The 16,829-nt window shown below is 45.8% G+C and overlaps 1 protein-coding gene across 2 annotated transcripts in view; it reads left to right on the top strand.

Moving 5' to 3' along the window:
- Positions 1 to 16,829, top strand: part of ARHGAP20 (Rho GTPase activating protein 20) — a 172,712-nt gene that overhangs the window by 57,327 nt on the left and 98,556 nt on the right. For both annotated transcript variants that reach the window (XM_063951613.1, XM_063951614.1), the window contains exon 3: positions 8,301 to 8,471. In XM_063951613.1, coding sequence (XP_063807683.1) covers positions 8,301 to 8,471 — 171 coding nt within the window. The remainder of the gene's footprint in view (positions 1 to 8,300; positions 8,472 to 16,829) is intronic.

Genomic DNA, 16,829 nt, shown 5'->3' with positions numbered 1-16,829 from the left:
GTTAACAGAATGCCTGTGTTTGCCTCCTAATTTTGTGGCATTTATCACTTTCTATACTGTAGTTGTGTGTACAGAGGGAAAAGGTAGCAGGTGCACTATGGGGTATATGCAATTAGCGGCGAATCGCGGCAAATTATCGTCCGTTTTTCAACTCGACACAATTCGACAGGCTAATTTCGGCAAGTGGGTGCCGAAATTGACCATATGCAATAAAAAACGGATTCGACAGTCCCGCGGCCGAAAAACGGCCGATTTGACGGATTTTGATCCGGTTTTTTAAAAACGGGAAAAAACGGAAAAAACCCGGAAAAAAATGGCGTGGGGTCCCCCCTCCAAAGCATAACCAGCCTCGGGCTCTTCGAGCTGGTCCTGGTTCTAAAAATCCAGGGGAAAAAATTGACAGGGATCCCCCGTATTTTTAAAACCAGCACCGGGCTCTGCGCCTGGTGCTGGTGCAAAAAATACGGGGGACAAAAAGAGTAGGGGTCCCCCGTATTTTATACACCAGCATCGGGCTCCACTAGCTGGACAGATAATGCCACAGCCGGGGGTCACTTTTATACAGCGCCCTGCGGCCGTGGCATTAAATATCCAACTAGTCACCCCTGGCCGGGGTACCCTGGGGGAGTGGGACTTGTAGTACTACAGGAAAAACAATATTCTTTACATTTTCTCAAGGCTATCAGCCTCCCATCCGCAGCCCTTGGATGGTGGGGACAGCTTTGGGCTTCACCCCTGGCCCTTGGGTGGCTGGGGGGGGGGGGGATCCCTTGATTGAAGGGGTCCCCACTCCCCCAGGGTACCCCGGCCAGGGGTGACTAGTTGGATATTTAATGCCACGGCCGCAGGGCGCTGTATAAAAGTGACCCCCGGCTGTGGCATTATCTGTCCAGCTAGTGGAGCCCGATGCTGGTGTATAAAATACGGGGGACCCCTACTCTTTTTGTCCCCCGTATTTTTTGCACCAGCACCAGGCGCAGAGCCCGGTGCTGGTTTTAAAAATACGGGGGATCCCCTGTCATTTTTCCCCCCGGATTTTTAGAACCAGGACCGGCTCGAAGAGGCCGAGGCTGGTTATGCTTTGGAGGGGGAACCCCACGCCATTTTTTACCGGGATTTTACCATTCCATCTATAAAAAAAAAAAAATTATTATTTTTAAAAATATATAAAAAATACTTGTGCCTCCAAAAAAGGCAAACCAAGTACCTAATCCCTTCTAATATAAATAGATATGCTATTACCAATAAAAAAAACACCAAAAAAAACATGTTTTAAATTTTTTTTATTAGTTTCACCCACCAAAGTGTGGCGGATTGAAAATGACGAATTTACTGTCTAAAAGCACTGTTGTCGAATCTCCAAACTTCAATTGAATATACTTTGGTCGAATTGCAGCACTTGTATCATTGCAGAAAAGTCGAATTTGACAAAAGTCGAATTTCAAAAAGTCGAATTTTGAAAGTCCGTTTTTTTGACGGAAAGTACTGAATTGCATTGACAATTTTTTTTTTTTTGCGAAAAAGTCCAGTTTTTCGCCAATTTCGGGAATTCGACCGCAATTGCATATACCCCTATCTCACACTAGCTCAACCTGTAGTAACCAGAGGCACTTAGCATATTCCTGGCCAGGGCTATGAGCTTACCCACCGCATCAAGGTAGCCTCTCATTGGGTAAGTCCCTAACACTAACTATAGGGGTTCAGGTCCGGGGGGCAGGACACCCCAGAGCCACCCAGCCAGGCAATCCCAGGGCATCGCAGGAGTGATAAAAATATAGGGTTAAAGAGGTAGGAGCAGCTGTTGCTGCATGTGTGAATAATGTGCGGAGTAAAAGAAAATTATGTGAAGGTGTTACATATATATAAAACAAACTATAAGTGCCATGGAGTGATGAAATAGTGTTAAATTGCGATGCCCCAGGGACACCCAGCCACGGCAGGCACAGGGAGCCCCGCACCCCAGAGAATTCCCCCCATTATGGACTGCCATATTAAACAAAATGTAGGAGACTTACCTCAGTGTGCTCATTCCAAATGGTAAAGGCTAGAGTGTTGGACTATTTAAAATCAGAGGGGTGGGTGGGGCAGGGTGCTAAATTAGGGTGAAGGTGTCTCCTACCTTCAAAAATGTATGAATACATCAGTTACAGAGGGAAAAGGGCCCTAATTTGCACACCTTAATTAGGTAGTGAGGTGCTACTCTGCTTGAGACTTAGTAAAGTGTACAGAGGGAAAAGGTAGCAGAGCAGGTGCACTATCTCTCACTACCTCAACCTGTAGTAACCAGAGGCACTTAGCATATTCCTGGCACCTCACTACCTAATTAAGGTGTGCAAATTAGGGCTCTTTTCCCTCTGTAACTGATATACTGTAGTTGTGGCTTATATAGAGGGAGAGTAACCTCAAAAGTTGTCTTTGTTTAAAATGGGATATTCAAGAGCTGAGAAATGTACGAATTAGACTAGACAGGTGGCATAGTGAATCTGTAAATGGTCAAAATAGACTAGTTGGGTCTGGCAGAGTGAATCTGTAAATTTGCGAAATGGACTAGTTGGGTCTGGCAAAATGAATATATAAATGTGTGAAAATCAATAGACTAGTTGGGTCTGGCAGAGTGAATCTATAAATGCGAAATAGACTAGTTAGGTCTGGCAGATTGAATCTATAAATGTGTGAAATGGACTAGTTAGGTCTGGCAGAGTGAATCTATAAATGTGGGAAATAGACTAGTTAGGTCTGGTAGAGTGAATTTATCTAGTACCTGTTGGTCAACAGTTTGTCAGTTCTTAACATATGTCCAGCCTCCATTGCCACTCATCATCATTAGCGCATTACATACCTACTGCATTGGGTTCTAGCCAACTCCAACAGCACACGCCGTAGTGGGGGATGTCCATATGTGGGGACAGTATACCTCTGGCCCACTGAGGGACAAGACTCTAATATAGAAAAAAGACCTTAGTTCTGGCTGCATTTTTTTTGGGACCGTGAATTAATAATAAGATGCTAATATATCCTGCAGTTTGCAAGTCAGGCAAAATATCACAGAAAACTGTTGATTTTAGCAAGTTATGCCCCGTTACATTTCCCCCATCATCTATTATTGGCAATAAAGTGTAACTATAGCACAGAATAAGGGACTTTTGAAATGCCATTTGCATTTGTGAAAAGGAATCAGAGTGACTTACCTGAACTTACTTAGCACATATGTAATGTACGTCACCTTTTTTTTATGAGTGGTAAATTCTTTGTTGTTAACCTATAATAAGCTTTAACAAGATTTGAATTAGCAGACAGCAGGTATTTGTTACACGTATTTGCAAATCACTTATTTTATCCTGCTATCTTTGTTAAATAACATAAGGGGCTATTAAACCACTATTAAACCACTTCATCCTCTGTGTATATGATAAACCCACTACCGTTTATTATATATACAAAGGTATATATATGCCATAAGGCAGTGGTTCTAAAACTGTGTACTGTGGCTTCCTGGGGCACCTCGGGACACTTGTAGGGATGCCTTGGGTTGGTGGATAAGGACCAATTCAAATTATTTATGGTCAATGTAATAGGCAAAATCAGTGCTTGTGGCTGTCAATCATAAAATATGTGGACAAACAGAAGCAAATCCTGTCCCTCACCACACAATTGAACCTAAGGATGGCCTATAAACACAGTTTCACTTTTTTATTTAATATTTCTGCCTAAATTTCTCAATAAGAAACTTTTGGCCTTGGGGTGCCGTGAAAATTTTTTGGATAATCTAGGGCGTCGTGATTCAAAAAGTTTGGGAACCACTGTCATGAGGTGAAATCGGAGGAAGGGGGGAGCAGAATAGCAGCAGAAGTTATGGAGGAGGGAGAGAATATACACAGATATATGGTTATTAAAATAATGATGCAGGTTTAATTCACAAAAATATTGTGTTGAGCAGAAAATCTCTTTAAACTTAACTGGCATGGTCAGATCTCACGCGACTGTACCGCCCCCCCCTGCCCCCCCCCCCCCCCCCACACCCCCGTTTTTTATTAGGAGATCCATACTGCATAATGTAATGTTTAATCATTTAAAAAAAAAACGTTTTAAACTTTATTAAATAAAATAAATTTTAAAAAACATATTAACAGTTTTGAAGGGAAAAATCGTCAGTTAAGTGGTTAAAAGACTTCTGGAGAAAAAAATTGCCGTTTGCTGTTTAAATCGTTAAAGTGGTTATTTATAAAATAATTTGTTGTTCTATGTAATAGCCTGCGAGCTGCTGATGGTGCGGGACTTTGTGCAGGTCTGTCCATGTTTTTTTAAGCGGCAATCATTTTCAAAGTAAAACCAGGTATATATACCATGAGTAGACCAGGGTGTCACTGCCAACTCTAGTGATAAGAGGCAGCAGTTGTGTGATCGCAGTGCTTGAGATGTGTGTATGTAGCTTGCAGGATTTGAGTGGGTGTCTTCAAGAAAACCTCTGGGTTTTCGCCAACCATCGCGATCGTCACCATGATTAAAGTGTATTTGCACTAACCCTCATAGATCCGCAAGTGATGAATCTACTGGTAGGTGTATCCGCATCTCTGTGCAGGTCTCCCTCAGCTTCCAGTTACTGCACTTAGGGCCTAATTCAGAGTTGGCCGCTAATGGGGTCTCATGGCAGTTTGCCATGCAACGGCAAGCTGCGCACATGCAGTGGCCGCATTGCGCCTGTGCGGCCATTCACATGGCGGGCGCATCCCCAAATGATGCGACCGCAACGTGATTGACAGCGACTAGTGTTGGGTTGGCAGTGACGCAGAGTTTCATGGGTGTGATGAGCCAAACGGGAGGCATGTCAGGAGCATTTTCGGAGCGGCTGCGTGACATCACACGCAGTCGCTCCGAATAAAAATGGTGGCCCTCAGCATGTGAGGCGATGCACTGGCGTTTCTATAATGGGTGCAGTGTGTGCGGTGCACACGGGCCCCTGAGTCCAGAGGGGGCCCCCACCGCGCACGCTGCACCCATTTTTTGAATACTCACCCCCTCCGGAGTCCCGCGGCGACGTCTACGGCGGTGTTAAAACTCTGTGAAAATGGCCCAGCGGCCATTTTTCACGGAGTTCTGCGCATGCGCAGTAGAGAAATCTCAGGGAAAATGGCCGCCGCACCATTTTCCCGAAGATCTGCGCATGCGCAGTACAGTCTGAGCGCTCTAGTGCTCAGACTCTCAGCGCTGCCGGCAGAGAGGAGGGGGCCCGAACGGAGGAGGCTGCACCCGGGCCTCCTTCTCTCTTAAAACGCCCATGAGGAGATGGATGCAGCTACTGCTACATATGCCACGATCTGCGTCCATCTCTGAATAACCCCCTTGGTCTGTGCACACATCTTTCCTCCTCACCTCTGCCTCTCTCTCCATGCATAGAGAGGCATAAGGGTCAGATCCACACACAGATCTGGGGGTGCCGCGCACAGTACAAGTGAGCCAGTTTTACACTAAGCAAGTGGACGTTCCCACAATTCACCTAGAGCCCTGTAGTGTTTACCACCAGCAGAAGTCTTGTGGGGGGGATTTTTTTCATTTACAAGTCATTAGCTTACAGTGCATATTTTGATCATTTATGTGTCATCACATTTTCAGTTTTGATGGTTTCTGTGGGTTTAGTGTCTGCGAGGATGTTTATACGGATAGCTAGACGGCCAGTCAGGGTGATAACATGACTTCATTTAATTTGACTACTAGATTTTGGCTTTTATTCCAGTATGCTTTTAGAAATTATGTTTACGACAGCCAAGAGGAGAAAAATAGTCTCTTCACGGGCAGCGGTAGTGACTCGCAGATGTCAGGCCGCATCTCGGTATTCACTTACACTGACTATACAGACGGTGACTGATGCGGCATTTGTTTATAATAGAATAAAGTTACAAATTAGGATTTGGATGTGGTTCATTGTACTGGAAGTGTTTATCCTTTCACTGATTCCTAAATAGCTGCATTCTTGCAGGAAAGTGTTTTTTTTTTGCGGGGACACCTCATCTCTTAATGAGCAGTTATAGCCATTATTTTAAGGTATACGAAAAGCTGCATATTACTGAGCTAATCAATGTACATGACATAACTGTTTTTTTTTTTTTCATATTAACTAAATACAGTATATCAAGTGGTCAACCATGTTGTTTTCACTCTGCAGCAGGATTCAATGTTCATAGAGAGGTGTTTCTCTAACCAAGAAGGCAGAGTGTGACTGATAACTGCAGACTTGCTCTGTAGATATTCACCGTGGGCCTAATGGTGTGTACACACGGGGCGAATCGTAAGAAAAGCATGTGCAGATCGCAAGGTGAGAGTCACCTTGCGATCCAGATTCGATGCCGATGCGCAGTCCCGCGCGGTCGGCATCGCAAGCATAGTCAGACTGTGCAGGCAAGTCAATTTTGACTATCTCGTAGAAAAGATAGTCAAAATTGACACTTAGCCAAAATCGCACGTAGTCAGTATCACAAACACAGTCAATATGTGCTTGCAATACCGACCTAGCCCCTGTCGCATAGTGAGAATTGGGCTTAGCCCGAATCTCACCGTATGTATGGTTTGAGAGTGCATCGCTGTTGCGGATGCTGCTGGAAGGGGGAGTTAGGTTTACGCTGCGGGCATTGGGGGGGGGGTTAGGCATCACCAAGGAGGGTTAGGCTGTGTGTGGAAGGGGGGTTAAGTTTCGTGATTCTAAACAGTGGGATGCCGCGGTCAGTATTCTGACCGTCACTGTACCGACGGCAGTCATTTCAACACCAACCCGTCTGATATCAGTAAACGTTTCCTGTTTGCATTAGTCATCCGTGTTCATCGGATCACCAGTGATCGCAGTAGCGGCATGCCTCTGTATTGGGAAACAGAAGCCATCACCACCTCCTCCCGGCCCCCAAATGACTGCAGACTGTCAATCACTGACAGTCAGCAGCCAATCTGCTACCGACATTGCAGGGGTATGGGTCATTAGGTCGACCACTATTGGTCGACATGCATTAGGTCGACATGGTTACTAGGTCGACATGGTCATTAGGTCAACATGTACTAGGTTGACATGGAAAAAAGTCGACATGAGTTTTCTAAAACTTTTTTGGGGGTTATTTTCTTCGTAAAGTGACGGGGAACCCCAATTAGTGCACAGTGTCCCCTCGCATGGCTCGCTTACTATTCCTAATCATAGTCCACGTGGATCGTAAAGCATGAAAAAGTTAACAATTTTTTAAACCCATGTCGACATTTTTCCATGTCGACCTAATGACCACGTCGAACTAATGCATGTCGACCAATAGTGGTCGACATAATGACTGTCGACCTAATGGCCGTTAGCCCATCGCAGGGCCCTTACTGCACATGCAGCTTCTGCGGTGGGACCTGAAACAGGTCTCCTATCTGATTGCTGGAGTCATACACAGATGTGGGGCCAGTGATGTCACAGCAGCTCAAATGCCTGCAGTCTTTGCTTATATGTACTGGAGATGAGATAGAGGCTTCAGCTGTCTGCAGTGGAGTAGAAAGTAATGTTTTGTTTTTGTTTTTTTGTTAAACAGCCACGGTGCAATATGATGTAAACACAGAACAATGTATATATCCATGGCTCATATATGCAAATTTCCATTTCAGTATTTAGTGTTCCTTTACATAGCTAGAGCTAGAGATGCTCTTCAAAGGCTAAGCGGTGATATAAGTGCAGGATGTGTGACATCTACAGAAGCGGGGAAAAGGAATATTTTCTCTACATGTTACCTTTTACCGCTATAAAAACGGAGCATGCGCAATGCGACAGATAGCAATACTGAATGAGCCCCTTTATCTCTCCAAGTGCAGCAGATGTGACTTCCTACAGTAAGCTTTGGGCATTGGTAAGGTGGACGCTCGGAGACACAGCACTGACTCACGTACGCACTACTAAAGTCCCCTGTCATGAGGCTATAGTCACCCTCCTAGCAGAAATTACCGTAAGGATATTTGGGGAGATGTATCAAGCCTTGGAGATAGATAAAGTGGAGTAGTTGCCCAAAGCAACCAAAAGCTTATAATTGTCTATTCAAAGACTGTGTTAAATAAATGACAGAAGCTGATTTATTTGCTTTGGGCAACTTATCCACTTTGTCTCCAAGGCTTGATCCATTTCCCCCATATTGAGGTCTATGGGGGAGATGTGTTTATATATTTGTATTTGTTATTTTATAACTTCATACCTCTACTCATATTAACCACAGCAATATTGTTTGTTACTGTTTATCTTGCATTACGTGCTATTGCTCAATCGTTTAATGATAATACGTTTTCTCCTGTGATTGCAGAGATGGTTGTTTTTCGCCTGTAAGTCCGGAATCGTGCCCACTTGTCCAGGCGTTCGTCTGCCCCAGCCGATCGTTCATAACCCATAGCCATGTCCAGCTGAAGACCGGCCTGCAGACCCAGGACCGGCACTTGTTCCTCTTTACAGACATCCTGATCATTGCAAAGTCAAAGTAAGTACAACTTCTCCGTAGATGTGCAGTGTGACTCAGGGGCGCTGCTGGTTCACTGGGTAAGTGGGACGTAGTGGCTCCTATCCAAACATTTTCAAGAGATCACTCCATAATCATAGAAGGCTGCCAGCACTGATAACCTTGATCACCCAATGTTTCAAACTGTATTATAACTTACTAGCTGGAGTACCCGGCGTTGCCTGGGATTTTAAGAATGTTTGTTTACAAAAATTAATTTAAATATTAAACACACAGTATAAATAACATACTATAAAAAGCATGTAAAATGTTATACACATCAATAAAATGAAAACCCAATTTAAAAATAGCACAGCACATTATGTATCTCCTGATATACTCTGTGCTGCTAGGGGGCCGTGCTACTTCCACTATATGACTCTCAGTGTGTGGGTTCGTGCTACCTCCATTCCCCTCCTCACATCATGTCACTGGCCCTGTCACATGCAGCCCTGTCATCACTGACATATCATGCATGTCCTGATATCACCCCACCTGCTGGCTCACCCGCTAGTGGTGTGTTCCCCCCACAGTGTTTGTTCCCAGAGTGTAAGTAATATGTGTAGCAAGTTTGGTGTAAATTGCTCCAGGCATTCCAGAGTTATGCCGTCTGATGAAAAACTCTGTGCTGCCTCAACCATAGGGGTGCTAGGGGTGTATTACCCCACAGTGTTTGTTCCCAGCTTGTAAATCATATGTGTACCAAGTTTGTTGTAAATTGGTCTAGGCATTCTGGAGTTATGCAGTCTCCTGAAATACTCTGTGCTGCTGTACAACCGCTAGGGGTGTCTAACCCCCACAGAGTTTGTTCCCAGATTGTAAGTCAGATGTGTACCAAGTTTGATGTAAATTGCTCCAGGCCTTCCACAGTTATGCTGTCTCCTGAAATACTTTGTGCTGCTGTCCCACCCCTAGGGGTGCTAGGGGTGTCTGACCTCCACAGTGTTTGTTTCCCGAGTGTAAGTCATATGTGTACCAACTTGGTTGTAAATTGGCCTAGCCATTCGGGAGTTATGTTGTCTCCTGAAATACTCTGTGCTGCTGTCCTACCCCTAGGGGTGGTAGGGGTTTCTAATAGGGATGAGCGGGTTCGGTTCCTCGGAATCCGAACCCGCCCGAACTTCATGTTTTTTTACACGGGGCCGAGCGACTCGGATCTTCCCGCCTTGCTCGGTTAACCCGAGCGCGCCCGAACGTCATCATCCCGCTGTCGGATTCTCGCGAGGCTCGGATTCTATCGGAGACTCGGATTCTATATAAGGAGCCGCGCGTCGCCGCCATTTTCACACGTGCATTGAGATTCATAGGGAGAGGACGTGGCTGGCGTCCTCTCCGTTTATAGAGAAGAGAGTGAGACAGTAGAGAGAGACACAGTAGTAATTTTGGGGAGCATTAGGAGGAGTACTAGTTACTTGCTGAAGTGATAGATAGTGTGACTGTATATTATCTGACTTGTGGGGGGAGACACTGACAGTGGGGAGCAGTTAGAGTCTGAGAGCAGGACTCAGGAGTACATATAACGTACAGTGCACACTTTTGCTGCCAGAGTGCCACACTGCCATTGTGACCACACTGACCACCAGTATAATATATATTGTGATTGTCTGCTTAGGAGTACTACTTGCAAGTTGCTGATAGTGTGACCAGTGACCTGACCACCAGTCACCACCAGTTTAATATATATATATATATATATATATATATAATTGTATATAATATATATATAATATTGTATACCACCTACCCGTGGTTTTTTTTTTTTTCTTTCTTCTTTATACATACTACTATAGTAGCTTACTGTAGCAGTCTGCGGTGCTGCTGAGCTGACTGTGTCCAGCAGGTCCGTCATCAGTCATTACATAATAAATATATATACCTGTCCGGCTGCAGTACTAGTGATATTATATATATATATTGATTTCATCTCATTATCATCCAGTCTATATTAGCAGCAGACACAGTACGGTAGTCCACGGCTGTAGCTACCTCTGTGTCGGCAGTCGCTCGTCCATCCATAATTGTATACCACCTACCCGTGTTTTTTTTTTTTTCTTTCTTCTTTATACATACTACTATAGTAGCTTACTGTAGCAGTCTGCGGTGCTGCTGAGCTGACAGTGTCCAGCAGGTCCGTCATCAGTCATTACATAATAAATATATATACCTGTCCGGCTGCAGTACTAGTGATATTATATATATATATATATATATATATATATATATATATTGATTTCATCTCATTATCATCCAGTCTATATTAGCAGCAGACACAGTACGGTAGTCCACGGCTGTAGCTACCTCTGTGTCGGCAGTCGCTCGTCCATCCATAAGTATACTAGTATCCATCCATCTCCATTGTTTACCTGAGGTGCCTTTTAGTTGTGCCTATTAAAATATGGAGAACAAAAATGTTGAGGTTCCAAAATTAGGGAAAGATCAAGATCCACTTCCACCTCGTGCTGAAGCTGCTGCCACTAGTCATGGCCGAGACGATGAAATGCCAGCAACGTCGTCTGCCAAGGCCGATGCCCAATGTCATAGTACAGAGCATGTAAAATCCAAAACACCAAATATCAGTAAAAAAAAGGACTCCAAAATCTAAAATAAAATTGTCGGAGGAGAAGCGTAAACTTGCCAATATGCCATTTACCACACGGAGTGGCAAGGAACGGCTGAGGCCCTGGCCTATGTTCATGGCTAGTGGTTCAGCTTCACATGAGGATGGAAGCACTCAGCCTCTCGCTAGAAAACTGAAAAGACTCAAGCTGGCAAAAGCACCGCAAAGAACTGTGCGTTCTTCGAAATCCCAAATCCACAAGGAGAGTCCAATTGTGTCGGTTGCGATGCCTGACCTTCCCAACACTGGACGTGAAGAGCATGCGCCTTCCACCATTTGCACGCCCCCTGCAAGTGCTGGAAGGAGCACCCGCAGTCCAGTTCCTGATAGTCAGATTGAAGATGTCAGTGTTGAAGTACACCAGGATGAGGAGGATATGGGTGTTGCTGGCGCTGGGGAGGAAATTGACAAGGAGGATTCTGATGGTGAGGTGGTTTGTTTAAGTCAGGCACCGGGGAGACACCTGTTGTCCGTGGGAGGAATAGGGCCGTTGACATGCCTGGTGAAAATACCAAAAAAATCAGCTCTTCGGTGTGGAAGTATTTCACCAGAAATGCGGACAACATTTGTCAAGCCGTGTGTTGCCTTTGTCAAGCTGTAATAAGTAGGGGTAAGGACGTTAACCACCTCGGAACATCCTCCCTTATACGTCACCTGCAGCACATTCATAATGTCAGTGACAAGTTCAAAAACTTTGGGCGACAGCGGAAGCAGTCCACTGACCAGTAAATCCCTTCCTCTTGTAACCAAGCTCACGCAAACCACCCCACCAACTCCCTCAGTGTCAATTTCCTCCTTCCCCAGGAATGCCAATAGTCCTGCATGCCATGTCACTGGCAATTCTGACGAGTCCTCTCCTGCCTGGGATTCCTCCGATGCATCCTTGCGTGTAACGCCTACTGCTGCTGGCGCTGCTGTTGTTGCTGCTGGGAGTCGATGGTCATCCCAGAGGGGAAGTCGTAAGCCCACTTTTACTACTTCCACCAAGCAATTGACTGTCCAACAGTCCTTTGCGAGGAAGATGAAATATCACAGCAGTCATCCTGTTGCAAAGCGGATAACTGAGGCCTTGACAACTATGTTGGTGTTAGACGTGCGTCCGGTATCCGCCGTTAGTTCACAGGGAACTAGACAATTTATTGAGGCAGTGTGCCCCCGTTACCAAATACCATCTAGGTTCCACTTCTCTAGGCAGGCGATACCGAGAATGTACACGGACGTCAGAAAAAGACTCACCAGTGTCCTAAAAAATGCAGTTGTACCCAATGTCCACTTAACCACGGACATGTGGACAAGTGGAGCAGGGCAGGGTCAGGACTATATGACTGTGACAGCCCACTGGGTAGATGTATGGACTCCCGCCGCAAGAACAGCAGCGGCGGCACCAGTAGCAGCATCTCGCAAACGCCAACTCTTTCCTAGGCAGGCTACGCTTTGTATCACCGGTTTCCAGAATACGCACACAGCTGAAAACCTCTTACGGCAACTGAGGAAGATCATCGCGGAATGGCTTACCCCAATTGGACTCTCCTGTGGATTTGTGGCATCGGACAACGCCAGCAATATTGTGTGTGCATTAAATATGGGCAAATTCCAGCACGTCCCATGTTTTGCACATACCTTGAATTTGGTGGTGCAGAATTTTTTAAAAAACGACAGGGGCGTGCAAGAGATGCTGTCGGTGGCCAGAAGAATTGCGGGACACTTTCGGCGTACAGGCACCACGTACAGAAGACTGGAGCACCACCAAAAACGCCTGAACCTGCCCTGCCATCATCTGAAGCAAGAAGTGGTAACGAGGTGGAATTCAACCCTCTATATGCTTCAGAGGTTGGAGGAGCAGCAAAAGGCCATTCAAGCCTATACAATTGAGCACGATATAGGAGGTGGAATGTACCTGTCTCAAGTGCAGTGGAGAATGATTTCAACGTTGTGCAAGGTTCTGCAACCTTTTGAACTTGCCACACGTGAAGTCAGTTCAGACACTGCCAGCCTGAGTCAGGTCATTCCCCTCATCAGGCTTTTGCAGAAGAAGCTGGAGGCATTGAAGGAGGAGCTAAAAGGGAGCGATTCCGCTAGGCATGTGGGACTTGTGGATGGAGCCCTTAATTCGCTTAACAAGGATTCACGGGTGGTCAATCTGTTGAAATCAGAGCACTACATTTTGGCCACCGTGCTCGATCCTAGATTTAAAACCTACCTTGGATCTCTCTTTCCGGCAGACACAAGTCTGCTGGGGTTCAAAGACCTGCTGGTGAGAAAATTGTCAAGTCAAGCGGAACGAGACCTGTCAACATCTCCTCCTTCACATTCTCCCGCAACTGGGGGTGCGAGGAAAAGGCTCAGAATTCCGAGCCCACCCGCTGGCGGTGATGCAGGGCAGTCTGGAGCGACTGCTGATGCCGACATCTGGTCCGGACTGAAGGACCTGACAACGATTACGGACATGTCGTCTACTGTCACTGCATATGATTCTCTCACCATTGAAAGAATGGTGGAGGATTATATGAGTGACCGCATCCAAGTAGGCACGTCAGACAGTCCGTACTTATACTGGCAGGAAAAAGAGGCAATTTGGAGGCCCTTGCACAAACTGGCTTTATTCTACCTAAGTTGCCCTCCCACAAGTGTGTACTCCGAAAGAGTGTTTAGTGCCGCCGCTCACCTTGTCAGCAATCTGCGTACGAGGTTACTTCCAGAAAATGTGGAGAAGATGATGTTCATTAAAATGAATTATAATCAATTCCTCCGTGGAGACATTGACCAGCAGCAATTGCCTCCACAAAGTACACAGGGAGCTGAGATGGTGGATTCCAGTGGGGACGAATTGATAATCTGTGAGGAGCGGGATATACACGGTGATATATCGGAGGATGATGATGAGGTGGACATCTTGCCTCTGTAGAGCCAGTTTGTGCAAGGAGAGATTAATTGCTTCTTTTTCGGTGGGGGTCCAAACCAACCCGTCATTTCAGTCACAGTCGTGTGGCAGACCCTGTCACTGAAATGATGGGTTGGTTAAAGTGTGCATGTCCTGTTTATACAACATAAGGGTGGGTGGGAGGGCCCAAGGACAATTCCATCTTGCACCTCTTTTTTCTTTCATTTTTATTTGCGTCATGTGCTGTTTGGGGAGTGTTTTTTGGAAGGGCCATCCTGCGTGACACTGCAGTGCCACTCCTAGATGGGCCAGGTGTTTGTGTCGGCAACTAGGGTCGCTTATCTTACTCACACAGCTACCTCATTGCGCCTCTTTTTTTCTTCTTTGCGTCATGTGCTGTTTGGGGAGTGTTTTTTGGAAGGGCCATCCTGCGTGACACTGCAGTGCCACTCCTAGATGGGCCAGGTGTTTGTGTCGGCCACTAGGGTCGCTTAGCTTACTCACACAGCTACCTCATTGCGCCTCTTTTTTTCTTCTTTGCATCATGTGCTGTTTGGGGAGTGTTTTTTGGAAGGGCCATCCTGCGTGACACTGCAGTGCCACTCCTAGATGGGCCAGGTGTTTGTGTCGGCCACTAGGGTCGCTTATCTTACTCACACAGCTACCTCATTGCGCCTCTTTTTTTCTTCTTTGCGTCATGTGCTGTTTGGGGAGTGTTTTTTGGAAGGGCCATCCTGCGTGACACTGCAGTGACACTCCTAGATGGGCCAGGTGTTTGTGTCGGCCACTAGGGTCGCTTAGCTTACTCACACAGCTACCTCATTGCGCCTCTTTTTTTCTTCTTTGCGTTATGTGCTGTTTGGGGAGTGTTTTTTGGAAGGGCCGTCCTGCGTGACACTGCAGTGCCACTCCTAGATGGGCCAGGTGTTTGTGTCGGCCACTAGGGTCGCTTAGCTTAGTCATCCAGCGACCTCGGTGCAAATTTTAGGACTAAAAATAATATTGTGAGGTGTGAGGTATTCAGAATAGACTGAAAATGAGTGGAAATTATGGTTTTTGAGGTTAATAATACTTTGGGATCAAAATGACCCCCAAATTCTATGATTTAAGCTGTTTTTTAGGGTTTTTTGAAAAAAACACCCGAATCCAAAACACACCCGAATCCGACAAAAAAAATTCGGTGAGGTTTTGCCAAAACGCGGTCGAACCCAAAACACGGCCGCGGAACCGAACCCAAAACCAAAACACAAAACCCGAAAAATTTCAAGTGCACATCCCTAGTTTCTAACCCCCACAGAGTTTGTTCCCAGATTGTAAGTTGTGTACCAAGTTTGGTGTAAATTGCTCCAGGCTTTCCACAGTTTTACTGTCTCCTGAAATACTATGTGCTGCTGTCACACTCTTAGGGGTGTCTAACCTCCACAGAGTTTGTTCCAAGATTTTAAGTCAGATGTTTACCAAGTTTGGTGTAAATTGCTCAAGGCCTTCCACAGTTGTGCTGTCTGTCTGCTGACATACTCTGTGCTGCTGTCTCACCCCTAGGGGTGCTAGGGGTGTCTGACTCCCACAGTGTTTGTTTCCAGATTGTAAGTCAGATATGTACCAAGTTTGTTGTAAATTGCTGCAGGCATTCCAGAGTTATGCTGTCTGCTGAAATACTCAGTGCTGCTGCCTCACTCCTAAAGGTGCTAGGGGTGTGTTCCTCCCATAGTGTTTGTTGCCAGATTGTAAGGCATATGTGTACCAATTTTTGAGTACATTGCTCCAGGAATTCTTGAGTTATGCTTTCTCCTGATATACTCTGTGCTGCTGTCTGCCCCCCTGGGGGTGCTAGGGATTTCAAATTGTTTTAGTTGCCTCCGCCATGTTTTAATACGCTTGTATGTAAAATGTCACGATCTTTGCTTGTAAACTGGATTTGTATAGAACAGAAGAACAAATTTTCATTTTTATATATTAGATAACAATTCATCTGTTCACATTCTCTTATTCCAGTCAGTTTAAATAAGACTCATTTGACGACCTCGTCTCATTATGCAGTCCGTATAACAGGGACATAATATATACAGTATGTTACAGAGGTTCTGTGTGAGGAGAGCAGAGATGCCCTCAGCTGTATGACGTAACATGCCTGGTATCACTGCTCCGCCACGAGTAGCCATTCCCGTGCTTGAGTATATATCCCTGAATTTATCATCTTTATACACTAATAATGAACTTAGTAGCTATTTCTGTACTAAAGGCCTGATTCAGGTTTGTGGGGAAAAAAGCACACAACTGGACAAAGCCATTCTGCACTGCAGGTGGGGCAGAGGTAACATGTGCGGAGAGTCTGAAGGTGCATACAAAGGGTGCGATTTTCCTTGCGATATGGACTATATAGAGCTTGTGATACCGATGTGCGGCCCCGCGGGGTCGGCAATGCAAGAAAAAATAGAGTGTGCAGGCAGCGTAACATTGACTATATTGGTGGTGCCGGGCTCCAGCTACATCGCATAGTCATTGTCTGGCATTTCTTGCCCGCCCCCCCCCCCCCCCCCCCCCCCAATGGTCCAGCCCCCTCCCGCCCAGCGACCGTCTCTGCCTGTCAGGGAAAAGCGACCGCTAGGCAACGACGGCCTTCGGCCATCTGGCATGCGCAGTACTGACCCGATCGCACTGCTGCGATAAACTGCAGCGTGCGATCGGGTCAGAATGACGCCCTTTATCTCCATCCAAGGCTTAGTAAATAGACCCCTATGTTTTATAAGATATTGTCAGTTTGATGAATAGATTTGTTTTAAGAAGTTATATGGTAATTATTCTGGCACTAGCAGAAGGCTCTTAAGGGTAAATTTAATAG

Source organism: Pseudophryne corroboree, chromosome 2 (genome assembly GCF_028390025.1).
Source record: "Pseudophryne corroboree isolate aPseCor3 chromosome 2, aPseCor3.hap2, whole genome shotgun sequence".
Taxonomy (NCBI): Eukaryota; Metazoa; Chordata; class Amphibia; order Anura; family Myobatrachidae; genus Pseudophryne; species Pseudophryne corroboree.
Note: the sequence above shows the minus strand (reverse complement) of the source record. Positions and strands in the feature narration are given on the sequence as shown.